Source organism: Salmo salar, chromosome ssa02 (genome assembly GCF_905237065.1).
Source record: "Salmo salar chromosome ssa02, Ssal_v3.1, whole genome shotgun sequence".
In the NCBI taxonomy this organism is placed as follows: Eukaryota; Metazoa; Chordata; class Actinopteri; order Salmoniformes; family Salmonidae; genus Salmo; species Salmo salar.
The window spans coordinates 83,819,988-83,833,770 of record NC_059443.1 but is presented as its reverse complement, the minus strand read 5'-3'; the positions used below and the strand labels follow the sequence as shown (position 1 = coordinate 83,833,770).

General features: G+C 44.1%; 1 protein-coding gene across 1 annotated transcript in view; it reads left to right on the top strand.

The window, feature by feature from the left end:
* Positions 1-1,505, top strand: part of LOC106591432 (monocyte to macrophage differentiation factor 2) — a 36,968-nt gene extending 35,463 nt beyond the window's left edge. The window contains exons 5-7 of the mRNA XM_045711296.1: positions 128-229; positions 584-653; positions 1,083-1,505. Coding sequence (XP_045567252.1) covers positions 128-229; positions 584-653; positions 1,083-1,286 — 376 coding nt within the window. The 3' untranslated portion in view covers positions 1,287-1,505. The remainder of the gene's footprint in view (positions 1-127; positions 230-583; positions 654-1,082) is intronic.
* The last annotated feature ends 12,278 nt before the right edge of the window (positions 1,506-13,783 follow it).

Sequence of the window (13,783 nt, the reverse complement as noted above, 5' to 3'; positions counted from 1 at the left end):
TACACTAGTCTGGACTACACTAGTCTGGACTACATCATCAGATCAGTCTACTGAACTTGTGAATATGATGACCTTGTTTTGTGTGTAGTCTGTTTAAAGTATGTGATGTAACATGAATATTATCCAGGTTGAACCTGCGGGAGCTAGGACCCTGGACCTGTCACATGAGGTGGTTGGTCTGGGTGATGGCCTCTGTCGGAACCACATACGTCTTCTTCTTCCACGAGAGGTAACGTGTTTGTGGATGAGGGGGTGTGTGGGTGTCTTCTTCCACGAGAGGTAACGTGTTTGTGGATGAGGGGGTGTGTGGGTGTCTCTCTCTCCCTTGTTCTCTCTCTCTCTCTCACTCTTTCTCCTCTCTTTCACTCTCTTCTCTCCCCTTCTCTCTCTCTCCTTGTCTCTCTCTCCCCTTCTCTCTCTCCCTTGTCTCTCTCTCCTTGTCTCTCTCTCCCCTTCTCTCTCTCCTTGTCTCTCTCTCCCCTTCTCTCTCTCCTTGTCTCTCTCTCCCCTTCTCTCTCTCCCTTGTCTCTCTCTTCCCTTCTCTCTCTCCCTTCTCTCTCTCTCTGTCTCTTCTTGTCTCCAGGTATAAGCTGATGGAACTGATCTGTTATACAGTGATGGGAGTGTTCCCAGCCTTGGTCATCCTGTCCATGGTGAGACACTTTTAGGCATCAAACTCCAAAAATGCTCAAATCGGGGATATTGACTTGCATTGGTTTTGGGGCACAAATGCAAAAAAAGTTAGCATTTTAAGACGGTGGCCAGGTAAACGAAACCAAAGCATCGAAAGCTTTCTCTTGTCCGTAGACTGCTTACTGGGTAAGAACCAGTATGTTATAATCATAATAACACATGGGACTTTAAAAAGAACTTTAGGTCCTCAAAGTCTCTTTACAATTGTAGAAATGAAACAAAAAACAGTAGTCAAAACAAAACAACACAAGGCTAAACAAAAACAGAGAGAACGGTGGGCTCAAGGAGGGGAAAGAGTGTGATGGATCAGTGTATGAATTATTAACCATGTTTGAGAGAGAATGTAATTTGGGTGGACCGTCCCTTTAACCCTTTTTGTCCCCCTGTAGCCGGACCGTGAGGGGCTGTGTGAGTTATTAGTGGGCGGTGCCTGTTACTGTCTGGGCATGGTGTTCTTCAAGAGTGATGGCCTCGTCCCATTCGCCCATGCTATCTGGCACCTGTTTGTTGCCATGGGAGCAGGCGTCCATTACTACGCCATCTACCGATACCTCTACACGCCAGCAGCCAATCAGATGAAGACATCCAGATGACACACGGAGACCGGGGGCGAGGGGTGATGACGTCACAGGAAGTTGAAGGAAGGAGTGGACTTGTGAAGAAGTGATGTCAAGAAAGGAGGGATGGAGAGATGTGAATTTAACCATAGAAACGTGGAGAGATGTGAATTGAACCATAGAAACGTGGAGAGATGTGAATTGAACCATAGAAACGTGGAGATATGTGAATTGAACCATAGAAACGTGGAGAGATGTGAATTGAACCATAGAAACGTGGAGAGATGTGAATAGAACCATAGAAACATGGAGAGATGTGAATTGAACCATAGAAACGTGGAGAGATGTGAATTGAACCATAGAAACGTGGAGAGATGTGAATAGAACCATAGAAACGTGGAGAGATGTGAATTGAACCATAGAAACGTGGAGAGATGTGAATAGAACCATAGAAACGTGGAGAGATGTGAATTGAACCATAGAAACGTGGAGAGATGTGAATTGAACCATAGAAACGTGGAGAGATGTGAATTGAACCATAGAAACGTGGAGAGATGTGAATTGAACCATAGAAACGTGGAGAGATGTGAATAGAACCATAGAAACGTGGAGAGATGTGAATAGAACCATAGAAACGTGGAGAGATGTGAATAGAACCATAGAAACGTGGAGAGATGTGAATAGAACCATAGAAACGTGGAGAGATGCGAATTGAACCATAGAAACGTGGAGAAATGTGAATAGAACCATAGAAACGTGGAGAGATGTGAATAGAACCATAGAAACGTGGAGAGATGTGAATAGAACCATAGAAACGTGGAGAGATGCGAATTGAACCATAGAAACGTGGAGAAATGTGAATAGAACCATAGAAACGTGGAGAGATGTGAATAGAACCATAGAAACGTGGAGAGATGTGAATAGAACCATAGAAACGTGGAGAGATGCGAATTGAACCATAGAAACGTGGAGAGATGTGAATAGAACCATAGAAACATGGAGAGATGTGAATAGAACCATAGAAACGTGGAGAGATTTATTATTTCACCTTTATTTGACCAGGTAGGCTAGTTGAGAACAAGTTCTCATTTACAACTGCGACCTGGCCAAGATAAAGCAAAGCAGTGCGACAAAAACAACAACAGGGAGATGTGAATAGAACTATAGAAACGTGGGGAGATCACTGGTTTATGTGTCCTGGACAGACAGGATGTAAATCACTGGTTTATGTGTCCTGGACAGACAGGATGTAAATCACTGGTTTATGTGTCCTGGACAGACATGATGTAATCACTGGTTTATGTGTCCTGGACAGACAGGATGTAAATCACTGATTTATGTGTCCTGGACAGACAGGATGTAAATCACTGGTTAATGTGTCCTGGACAGACAGGATGTAATCACTGGTTAATGTGTCCTGGACAGACAGGATGTAAATCACTGGTTTATGTGTCCTGGACAGACAGGATGTAAATCACTGGTTAATGTGTCCTGGACAGACATGAGGTAATCACTGGTTAATGTGTCCTGGACAGACAGGATGTAAATCACTGGTTTATGTGTCCTGGACAGACAGGATGTAAATCACTGGTTAATGTGTCCTGGACAGACATGATGTAATCACTGGTTTATGTGTCCTGGACAGACAGGATGTAAATCACTGGTTTATGTGTCCTGGACAGACAGGCTGTAAATCACTGGTTTATGTGTCCTGGACAGACAGGATGTAAATCACTGGTTTATGTGTCCTGGACAGACAGGCTGTAAATCACTGGTTTATGTGTCCTGGACAGACAGGCTGTAAATCACTGGTTTATGTGTCCTGGACAGACAGGATGTAAAGTTAGTTATGTAACCCTCCAGTGTAGTGCAGTGTAGTGTGCGTGCGTGTGTGTCCGTGTGTGGTAGAGTAGTCTAGAAGTGACAGACAGGATGTAAAGTTAGTTATGTAACCCTCCACTGTAGTGTGCGTGTCCGTGCGTGGTAGAGTAGTCTAGAAGTGACAGACAGGATGTAAAGTTAGTTATGTAACCCTCCAGTGTAGTGTGCGTGCGTGTGTGTCCGTGCGTGGTAGAGTAGTCTAGAAGTGACAGACGGTGAAGGTGTTTCTCCTGATTGTACTACTATTACATTCCAGTCTAGTGCAGGTATTATCACACTACAGACATTATTACTGTTATTGTTATTATTATTGTTATTATTATTACTATTATTGTTATTATTATTATTATTATTACATTCCAGACTAGTGCAGGTATTATCCTACTACAGCCATTATTATTATTATTATTATTATAGTTTTTTTATTACTATTATTGTTATTATTATTATTACATTCCAGACTAGTGCAGGTATTATCCTACTACAGCCAGTATTTACTACTACTACTATAATAATAATAATTTTATTGCTATTACTGTTATTATTATTACTATTATTACTAGTATTATTATTACTGGTATTACTATTATTACTGTTATTATTATTACTACCATTACTAGTATTATTATTACTACCATTATTATTATTACTAGCATTATTATTATTACTAGCATTATTATTACTAGTATTACTATTATTATTACTGTTATTATTTTTACTATTATTACTAGTATTATTATTACTATTATTATTATTACTGTTATTGTTATTACTAGTATTATTATTTGTGATGCACCGATATGACATTTTTGGCCGATACAGATATACAATATTTTCCTAGTTAAATAAAGGTTACACACACACACCACTGACCAAAAGGTTATTTTGATGGCATTTACGTATGTCCCCGTTACCAGTAAAACATAATCAAAACCCATTTCTTTCACTTCTGTTTCGTTGTTCATTTGTTCAGTCGTTTCATTCTCAACCAGGAATTCTATGGAACATTGTTTGGGTCTTTGCGTGTCAAAAAATATACTATTTAACACTATTTGACGTGTCAAATAAGCTTGTTGACCAATTAGGACCTGACTATGACTGCCCGTCACATAATAATTGAAAGCGTTGATACATTTTTTTACATAGTTATTACACATTGATTACACTATCACTCGTATTTCATATGTCACAACGATTCATTGATACGTATGCTATGATGCTGGTAAAGTTGTCTCGCGCACCTACAGTGCTGGTCATAAAAAAAGCTAGCTAGCTCATGGATGCAAACAATGTTCTTCCCCAAAAACATAGCAAAATTACATCTGTTTCAGTAGCTATATAGCTAGGTGTCATCATCTAAAATAACTTAACATTTTTATTTATTTATTTATTTTTATTTTATTTTATTTCACCTTTATTTAACCAGGTAGGCCAGTTGAGAACATGTTCTCATTTACAACTGCGACCTGGCCAAGATAAAGCAAAGCAGTGCGACCTGGCCAAGATAAAGCAAAGCAGTGCGACCTGGCCAAGATAAAGCAAAGCAGTGCGACAAAAACAACACAGTTACATATTGGATAAACAAACCTACAGTCAATAACACAATATAAAAAATCTATATACAGTGTGTGCAAATGGAGTAAGATTAGGGAGGTAAGGCAATAAATAGGCCGTAGTGGCGAAATAATTACAATTTAGCATAAACCCTGGAGTGATAGATGTGCAGATGATGATGTGCAAGTAGAGACACTGGGGTGCAAAAGAGAAACAATAAATAACAATATGGGGATGTGGTAGTAGGGGGGGGCTATCTACAGATGGGCTATGTACAGGTGCAATGATCTGTAAGCTGCTCTGACAGCTGGTGCTTAAAGTTAGTGAGGGAGATATAAGTCTCCAGCTTCAGTGATTGTTGCAATTCGTTCCAGTCATTGGCAGCAGAGAACTGGAAGGAAAGGCGGCCAAAGGGGTGTTGGCTTTCGGGATGACTAGTGAAATATACCTGCTGGAGCGTGTGCTGCTATGGTGACCAGTGAGTTGAAATAAGGCAGGGCTTTACCTAGTAAAGACTTATAGATGACCTGGAGCCAGTGGGTTTGGCGACAAATATGAAGCGAGGGCCAGCCAACGAGAGCATAGAGGTTGCAGTGGTGGGTAGTGTATGGGGCTTTGGTGACAAAACGGATGGCACTGTGATAGACTACATACAATTTGCTGAGTAGAGTGTTGGAGGCTATTTTGTAAATGACATCGCCGAAGTCAAGGATCAGTAGGATAGTCAGTTTTACGAGGGTATGTTTGGCAGCATGAGAGAAGGATGCTTTGTTGTGAAATAGGAAGCCGATACCAGATTTAATTTTGGATTGGAGATGCTTAATGTGAGTCTGGAAGGAGAGTTTACAGTCTAACCAGACACCTAGGTATTTGTAGTTGTCCACATATTCAACCACTAGGTTAGTTAGGTGACCTGGGTTAGGTCTAGAAGGTCCCTCTGATGATTTAGAAACAGACAGTACAATATGGATGTTATAAGGTTTATATGTCTCAATATGTATGCTCACTTCTATAGTGTCTTTGGTTATTCTCCGAGGAACTGAGAGGAATGTCATCAATACTATTATCATTCTGTATATTATTATGTTGTCGTATTCCAATACATGACCTCTCCTGCCCTTCGCCCCTCTGATGTCCTTTATTCTGACAGCAGCAGAAAGCCCTTCCCAACCACTGATCTGTCACCAGCAGAAAGCCTTTCCCAACCGCTGCCCTGACAGCAGCAGAAAGCCCTTCCCAACCGCTGCCCTGACAGCAGCAGAAAGCCTTTCCCAACCACTGATCTGACAGCAGCAGAAAGCCCTTCCCAACCACTGATCTGACAGCAGCAGAAAGCCTTTCCCAACCGTTGCCCTGACAGCAGCAGAAAGCCCTTCCCAACCGCTGATCTGACAGCAGCAGAAAGCCCTTCCCAACCACTGATCTGACAGCAGCAGAAAGCCCTTCCCAACCACTGATCTGACAGCAGCAGAAAGCCTTTCCCAACCACTGATCTGACAGCAGCAGAAAGCCTTTCCCAACCACTGATCTGACAGCAGCAGAAAGCCTTTCCCAACCACTGATCTGACAGCAGCAGAAAGCCCTTCCCAACCACTGATCTGACAGCAGCAGAAAGCCCTTCCCAACCGCTGCCCTGACAGCAGCAGAAAGCCCTTCCCAACCGCTGCCCTGACAGCAGCAGAAAGCCCTTCCCAACCGCTGCCCTGACAGCAGCAGAAAGCCCTTCCCAACCGCTGCCCTGACAGCAGCAGAAAGCCCTTCCCAACCGCTGCCCTGACAGCAGCAGAAAGCCCTTCCCAACCGCTGCCCTGACAGCAGCAGAAAGCCCTTCCCAACCGCTGGCCTGACAGCAGCAGAAAGCCCTTCCCAACCGCTGCCCTGACAGCAGCAGAAAGCCCTTCCCAACCGCTGGCCTGACAGCAGCAGAAAGCCCTTCCCAACCGCTGCCCTGACAGCAGCAGAAAGCCCTTCCCAACCGCTGCCCTGACAGCAGCAGAAAGCCCTTCCCAACCACTGCCCTGACAGCAGCAGAAAGCCCTTCCCAACAGACAGACAGCACACTACTACATTGCTAAACAGAGCGGTGCTATATAAAACTCCAAAGCAGCTTTCATTTGGGCAGTGTTCCCAGTTGGCTTGCTGTTGTGACCTCACACTGCTGTGTTTTATAGCACACTACCACAGTGACCTCCTGACCCTGACACAGTGACCCCCGACCTCGGACCAGACAGTATTGTAACACAGACGTAGCATTAAAACACATAGGCCTATGTAACGTGTGTAACATGTATGTGCTCTGCTGTAGGAGCACACTATCCTGTAGTGTTCTTAGCCTCCCCCCTCAAGATTCAGAAATGGCACCCTATTCCCAACATAGGCCACTACTTTCTTTTGATATGCGGGAGACCTGAGTTAGAACCACCGCGTGTCGCAGAACCCTCGGTCTGTTGCCATGGCGATGCCTTTTGATATGCGGGAGACCTGAGTTAGAACCACCGCGTGTCGCAGAACCCTCGGTCTGTTGCCATGACGATGCCTTTTGATATGCGGGAGACCTGAGTTAGAATCACCACTTGTCGCAGAACCCTCGGTCTGTTGCCATGGCGATGCCTTTTGATATGAGGGAGACCTGAGTTAGAATCACCACTTGTCGCAGAACCCTTGGTCTGTTGCTATGGCGATGCCCTGAATAAGCTAGGGGACTAAACCCGTCCCTCCTTCCCTCCACCGCTCACTAGAAAAGACTTGTCTTCTCTATTATGTCTTGTTGCTTCTTCTCCTTGGTCTCGTTAAACCAGTGTTCCTGATTCATGTGGTCAATATGTTGTTGTTGGGATTCTGATTTGTTATCATTATTCTATTTCAGTATTGCTCTTTAATGATGAGTCAGTTTGTGAATGAACTGGCTGACAACAGATGTACAAACAGAACCAATCACTTTAGACTAGGAGCCGTACGCAGACCAATCACACGTCAGAATAGGAGACGTACGGTTGATCACCAGTTTGGGATGGTATAGACTGCTCTTAATGCTGCAGTCTGTAATTTAGCTCGTCCCCTGTGGTCACAGGACGAAATGCACAAACAATCAACACTCAAAACAAACTCATTAAGCCAATCGATGCATAGACTCGTGAAGACCCTCTGTTTACAAACAATTGTTGGTGTCAGTAGGGAGTAGGACTAACAGTGTTCTACTGCCACAGACCGACTGGTGTTCTCCAGTCCTTATAACGGACGGTTATTACACTTCATAGACAGGTCATAGAGGTGTCATAGACAGGTCATAGAGGTGTCATAGATTGGTCATAGAGGTGTCATAGACGGGTCATAGAGGTGTCATAGACGGGTCATAGAGGTGTCATAGACGGGTCATAGAGGTGTCATAGACGGGTCATAGAGGGATCATAGACAGGTCATAGAGGTGTCATAGACAGGTCATAGAGGTGTCATAGACCGTTCATAGACAGGTCATAGAGAGGTTATAGACAGGTCATAGACTGTCACAGCAGTGTCATAGACAGCTCATAGAGGTGTCATAGACAGGTCATAGAGTTGTCATCGATAGAGCTACCATACATTTCTGTCAGATCTGTATTATGTATCTCATAGATCAGACAGACATGTTTTAGAACATATAGACAGGTTAACATGTTATAGAACTATAAAAGACTTGTTATGAACACTGGTCTACGGCACTGAGAGTCTGTCTCTACTGCCACAACACCAGACCTGTTATACCATGATATAAGTATGTTATGAACATGTTATGAACATATTATAGATGTTTAATAAGGGTAGTCAGTCTCTCTACTGCCACAACACCAGACCTGTTATACCATGATATTAGTATGTTATAAACATGTTATGAACATATTATCGATGTTTAATAAGGGTAGTAGTGTCTCTCGACTGCCACAACACCAGACCTGTTATACCATGATATAAGTATGTTATGAACATGTTTGAACATAGATGTTTAATAAGGGTAGTAGTAAGTCTCTCTACTGCCACAACACTGCCTCAGACGTTGCCATGGATGTGTTTTCTAATGTAAATAAGTCACTCCCACTTTCTACACTGCCCATGGGCCTTTATAAACCCTCTTCACCCTCTTCCTCTTCATAGGAGCTCTATAACAGCGTGCATTGCTGCTCCATACATAGTGTTTATAATGCTATAAGTGTTTCTGTGGAGCTGGCCATTGGGCTGGACTACCATCTACAGAGAGCAGGGTTTTGTTTCCACCAAGCAGTAACACACCTGATGATTCTACTTGTCAAAATCTTTGATTTAATATTACTGTGATGATGATGAAGGCGATGATGTGTTTTCTATGTGTCTGTCATTTTAATAACAAGCTTTTATATCAGTGAGATTCAGTCTACTGTGGTTATTATTATGTCTGTCTGTGTCTGCCTGCCTGCCTGTCTGCTCTGTTTTCTACCTATCTGTCTGTCTGCTCTCTCTCTCTCTGTCTGTCTGCTCTCTGTCTGTCTGTCTGTCTGCTCTGTTTTCTGTCTGTCTGTCTGTCTGTCTGTCTGTCTGTCTGTCTGTCTGTCTGTCTGTCTGTCTGTCTGTGTCTGTTTCTACCTGTCTGCTCTCTGTCTGCCTGCCTGTCTGATCTGTTTCCTACCTGTTTGTCTGCTCTCTCTGTCTATCTGTTTTCTACCTGTCTGCCTCTGCCTGTCACTGTGGCAACAGTTTGGGGAAGGCCCTTTCCTGTTTCAGCATGACAATGCCTCAGTGCACAAAGCGAGGTTCATACAGAAATGGTTTGTTGAGATCAGTATGGAAGAACTTGGCTAGCCTGCACAGAGCCCTGACCTCAACCCCATCGAACACCTTTGGGATGAATTGGAACGTCGACTGCAAGCCAGGCGTAATCGCCCAACATCAGTGCCCGACCTCACTAATGCCATTGTGGCTGAATGGAAGCAAGTTCTCGCAGCAGAGGTTCAACATCAGGTGGAAATCCTTCCCAGAAGAGTGGAGGCTGTTATAGCAGCAAATGCGGGACCAACTCCATATTAATACCCATGATTTTGGAATGAGATGTTCTATGAGCAGATGTCCACATACTTCTGGTCATTTAGTGTATCTGGGCCCTCTAATTGTACTAGTCTTTATGATCCACTAGAGGGCGCCGTTTCACTGCATAAGTTCAGTCTGCTCCTCCACTGCCTTCAGGTTCAGAATGACAGTCCCCTCTTGGTTTGAGCAAACATTCGATACTGTACCGTCATTCATTTATGACTTTAGTATGCTATGAAGCACACAGATGTGGGAGTCAAGAGCTTTCGAATCTTTCTGAAGACGCATCAAACTAGTTGAGATTATTTAGCATCTTATTCTCCTCGTTAAGTTTATGACGCCTATGATTACACCACCAAGATATAGGACTGTTCAAGTGTTCAGCATTCCAACCACACGCAACTCACCTTTATGACCTACATCGTGCCCGCGCCGCGCGTGTCCGCCAGACGGAGACCTGTGGTGTTCACACTTTGCGCATCAGCAGGTGCACCCACCCCACCCAAACTCGGGGCGAACCGAAAGGTTCCCGGTGAGTGAGCTCGTGTGTTTCCGTCACCACTCGTCCCCGCGGTTTGGCGTGGAATGCAGACGCCAGAGGAACAGAAAGGGCTCGAGCAATCCGCGGAGGCGCGCGAGTGGAACGGGGAGGAAAACGGTTAACTTAACAATTAACGAGGAGGAAGTTACCGAGTGATTTTCTAAGGGTCTCTGTTACCGGTCCATATTCCAAGGAGATATAAACGTTAACTGATTCAGTCGATTCCCCCCGAGTGTATAGGTTGCACACGAGATGAGGAGAGGTCCCGGGTTTCTCCGGTATGCACCGTATGAACGCAGACACTGCAGACAACGTGAGTGGGTTACTATACACTGTCTACACCCGTTACCGTAATCTAACCAACCAGGTAGGATGTAACACTGGCTCGTAGAATGATATCAGAATTATATTCAGTTCCTGAATTAGACTATTAGATTGTTATGTAGCCTTTACGATTAAAGAGCCGCATTGTATTATCTTGGACGTGTTGCAAAGGCAAAATGTTACAATATTTTGGTCACACACAGTTAAATCATAGAGGCGGCAAAACACACATTTTCAGGTTGTAACATAGGTGTGTGTTTCATATTATTACCGACTGTGTGTGTGTGTGTGTGTGTTAGAAAATCAGCGGACGTGAGTGAAGACGGGTCCAGGGTATTTACACCGTGGTGCAGGTCGCGTGGATTAAATCCCAGGTTTCAGCTGCGTGCCTCTTTTTTTGTTGCCTCGGCGGTTGCTATTGACAACCAAACTGCGCAAACTCTGACACTAGTTCATAATGTATAACGCTGCCGTGGGTTAGTTTAGTGGGTTAGCTTAGTTTGGCCACGTCACCTAGAGGTGTTACATTATCTCGGGTTATATCTTGACCATGATAACAGACGAGACAAGGAGAAGAACAGGACGGCAGAACAAGTTGCTCCAGCTTCTATCTATGAGACTTGGAGACATTGACCCACAGTGTAGACAACAGCCAGTTGGGTGTACAGTGTAGACTACAGCCAGTTGAGTGTACAGTGTAGTCTACAGCCAGTTGAGTGTACAGTATAGACTACAGCCAGTTGAGTGTACAGTGTAGACTACAGCCAGTTGAGTGTACAGTGTACAGTGTAGACTACAGCCAGTTGAGTGTACAGTGTAGACTAGACAGTTGGGTGTACAGTATAGACTAGACAGTTGAGTGTAGAGTGTAGACTACTTCTAGTTGAGTGTACAGTGTAGACTACTTCTAGTTGAGTGTACAGTGTAGACTACAGCCAATTGAGTGTACAGTGTAGACTTCATCCAGTTGAGTGTACAGTGTAGACTACATCCAGTTGGGTGTACAGTGTAGACTAGACAGTTGAGTGTACAGTGTAGACTACTTCTAGTTGAGTGTACAGTGTAGACTACATCTAGTTGAGTGTACAGTGTAGACTACATCCAGTTGAGTGTAGAGTGTAGACTACAGCCAGTTGAGTGTACAGTGTAGACTACAGCCAGTTGAGTGTACAGTGTAGACTAGACAGTTGAGTGTACAGTGTAGACTACTTCTAGTTGACTGTACAGTGTAGACTACATCCAGTTGAGTGTACAGTGTAGACTACTTCTAGTTGACTGTACAGTGTAGACTACTTCTAGTTGAGTGTACAGTGTAGACTACTTCTAGTTGGCTGTACAGTGTAGACTACTTCTAGTTGAGTGTAGAGTGTAGACTACAGCCAGTTGAGTGTACAGTGTAGACTACTTCTAGTTGGCTGTACAGTGTAGACTACTTCTAGTTGAGTGTACAGTGTAGACTAGACAGTTGGGTGTACAGTGTAGACTACAGCCAGTTGAGTGTACAGTGTAGACTACAGCCAGTTGAGTGTACAGTGTAGACTACAGCCAGTTGAGTGTACAGTGTAGACTACTTCTAGTTGAGTGTACAGTGTAGACTACAGCCAGTTGAGTGTACAGTGTAGACTACTTCTAGTTGAGTGTACAGTGTAGACTACTTCTAGTTGAGTGTACAGTGTAGACTACAGCCAGTTGATTGTACAGTGTAGACTACTTCTAGTTGAGTGTACAGTGTAGACTACTTCTAGTTGAGTGTACAGTGTTGACTACTTCTAGTTGAGTGTACAGTGTAGACTACAGCCAGTTGATTGTACAGTGTATACTACTTCTAGTTGAGTGTACAGTGTAGACTACTTCTAGTTGAGTGTACAGTGTAGACTACTTCTATTTGAGTGTACAATGTAGACTACAGCCATTTAAGTGTATAGTGTAGACTACAGCCAGTTGGGTGTACAATGTAGACAACAGCCAGTTGGGTGTGTACAGTGTAGAGTACTGCCAGTTGGGTGTACAGTGTAGACTACAGCCAGTTGGGTGTACAGTATAGACTACAGCCAGTTGAGTGTACAGTGTAGACTACAGCCAGTTGAGTGTACAGTGTAGACTACAGCCAGTTGAGTGTGTACAGTGTAGAGTACAGCCAGTTGGGTGTACAGTGTAGACTACAGCCAGTTGGGTGTACAGTGTAGACTTCAGCCAGTTGGGCTTACAGTGTACGGTCTAGAGTACAGCCAATTGGGTTTACTGTTTTGACTACAGCCAGTTGAGTGTACAATGTAGACTACAGCCAGTTGAGTGTACAGTGTAGACTACAGCCAGTTGAGTGTACAGTGTAGACTACAGCCAGTTGGGTGTACAGTGTAGACTACAGCCAGTTGAATGTACAGTGTAGACTACAGCCAGTTGAGTGTACAGTGTAGGCTAAAGCCAGTTGGGTGTACAGTGTAGTCTACAGCCAGTTGAGTGTACAGTGTAGACTACAGCCAGTTGGGTGTACAGTGTAGTCTACAGCCATTTGAGTGTACAGTGTAGACTACAGCCAGTTGGGTGTACAGTGTACGGTGTAGATTACAGCCAGTTGGGTAGGAAGGGTACAATGTAGACTACAGGTAGTTGGGTGTACAGTATAGACTACAGCCATTTGTGTGTGCAGTGTAGACTACAGCCAGTTGAGTTTACAGTGTAGACTACAGCCAGTTGGGTGTACAGTGTACAGTGTAGGCTACAGCCAGTTGGGTGTACAGTGAAGTCTACAGCCAGTTGAGTGTACAGTGTAGACTACAGCCAGTTGGGTGTACAGTGTAGACTACAGCCAGTTGGGTGTACAGTGTAGACTACAGCTAGTTGGGTGTACAGTATAGACTACAGCCAGTTGGGTGTACAGTATAGACTACAGCCAGTTGTGTGTGCAGTGCAGTGTAGTGCAAAGTGTGTGTGTGTGTGTTGATTTTAAGACTCCTTCCTTGTTCTTGCCTCCCCAGCTTAAGAAGAGAAAGACTGCTGTGATTAGGATCCCTCCTCAACCCATATGACCCCTACACCCAAACCCCTACATCCTGAACCCCTATACCCTGAACCCCTAAATCCCTATACCCTAAACTCCTATACCCTAAACCCCTACACCCTAAAACCCTCTACCCTAAACCCCTACACCCTTATACCCTAAACCCCTACATCCTGAACCCTTATACCCTAAACCCCT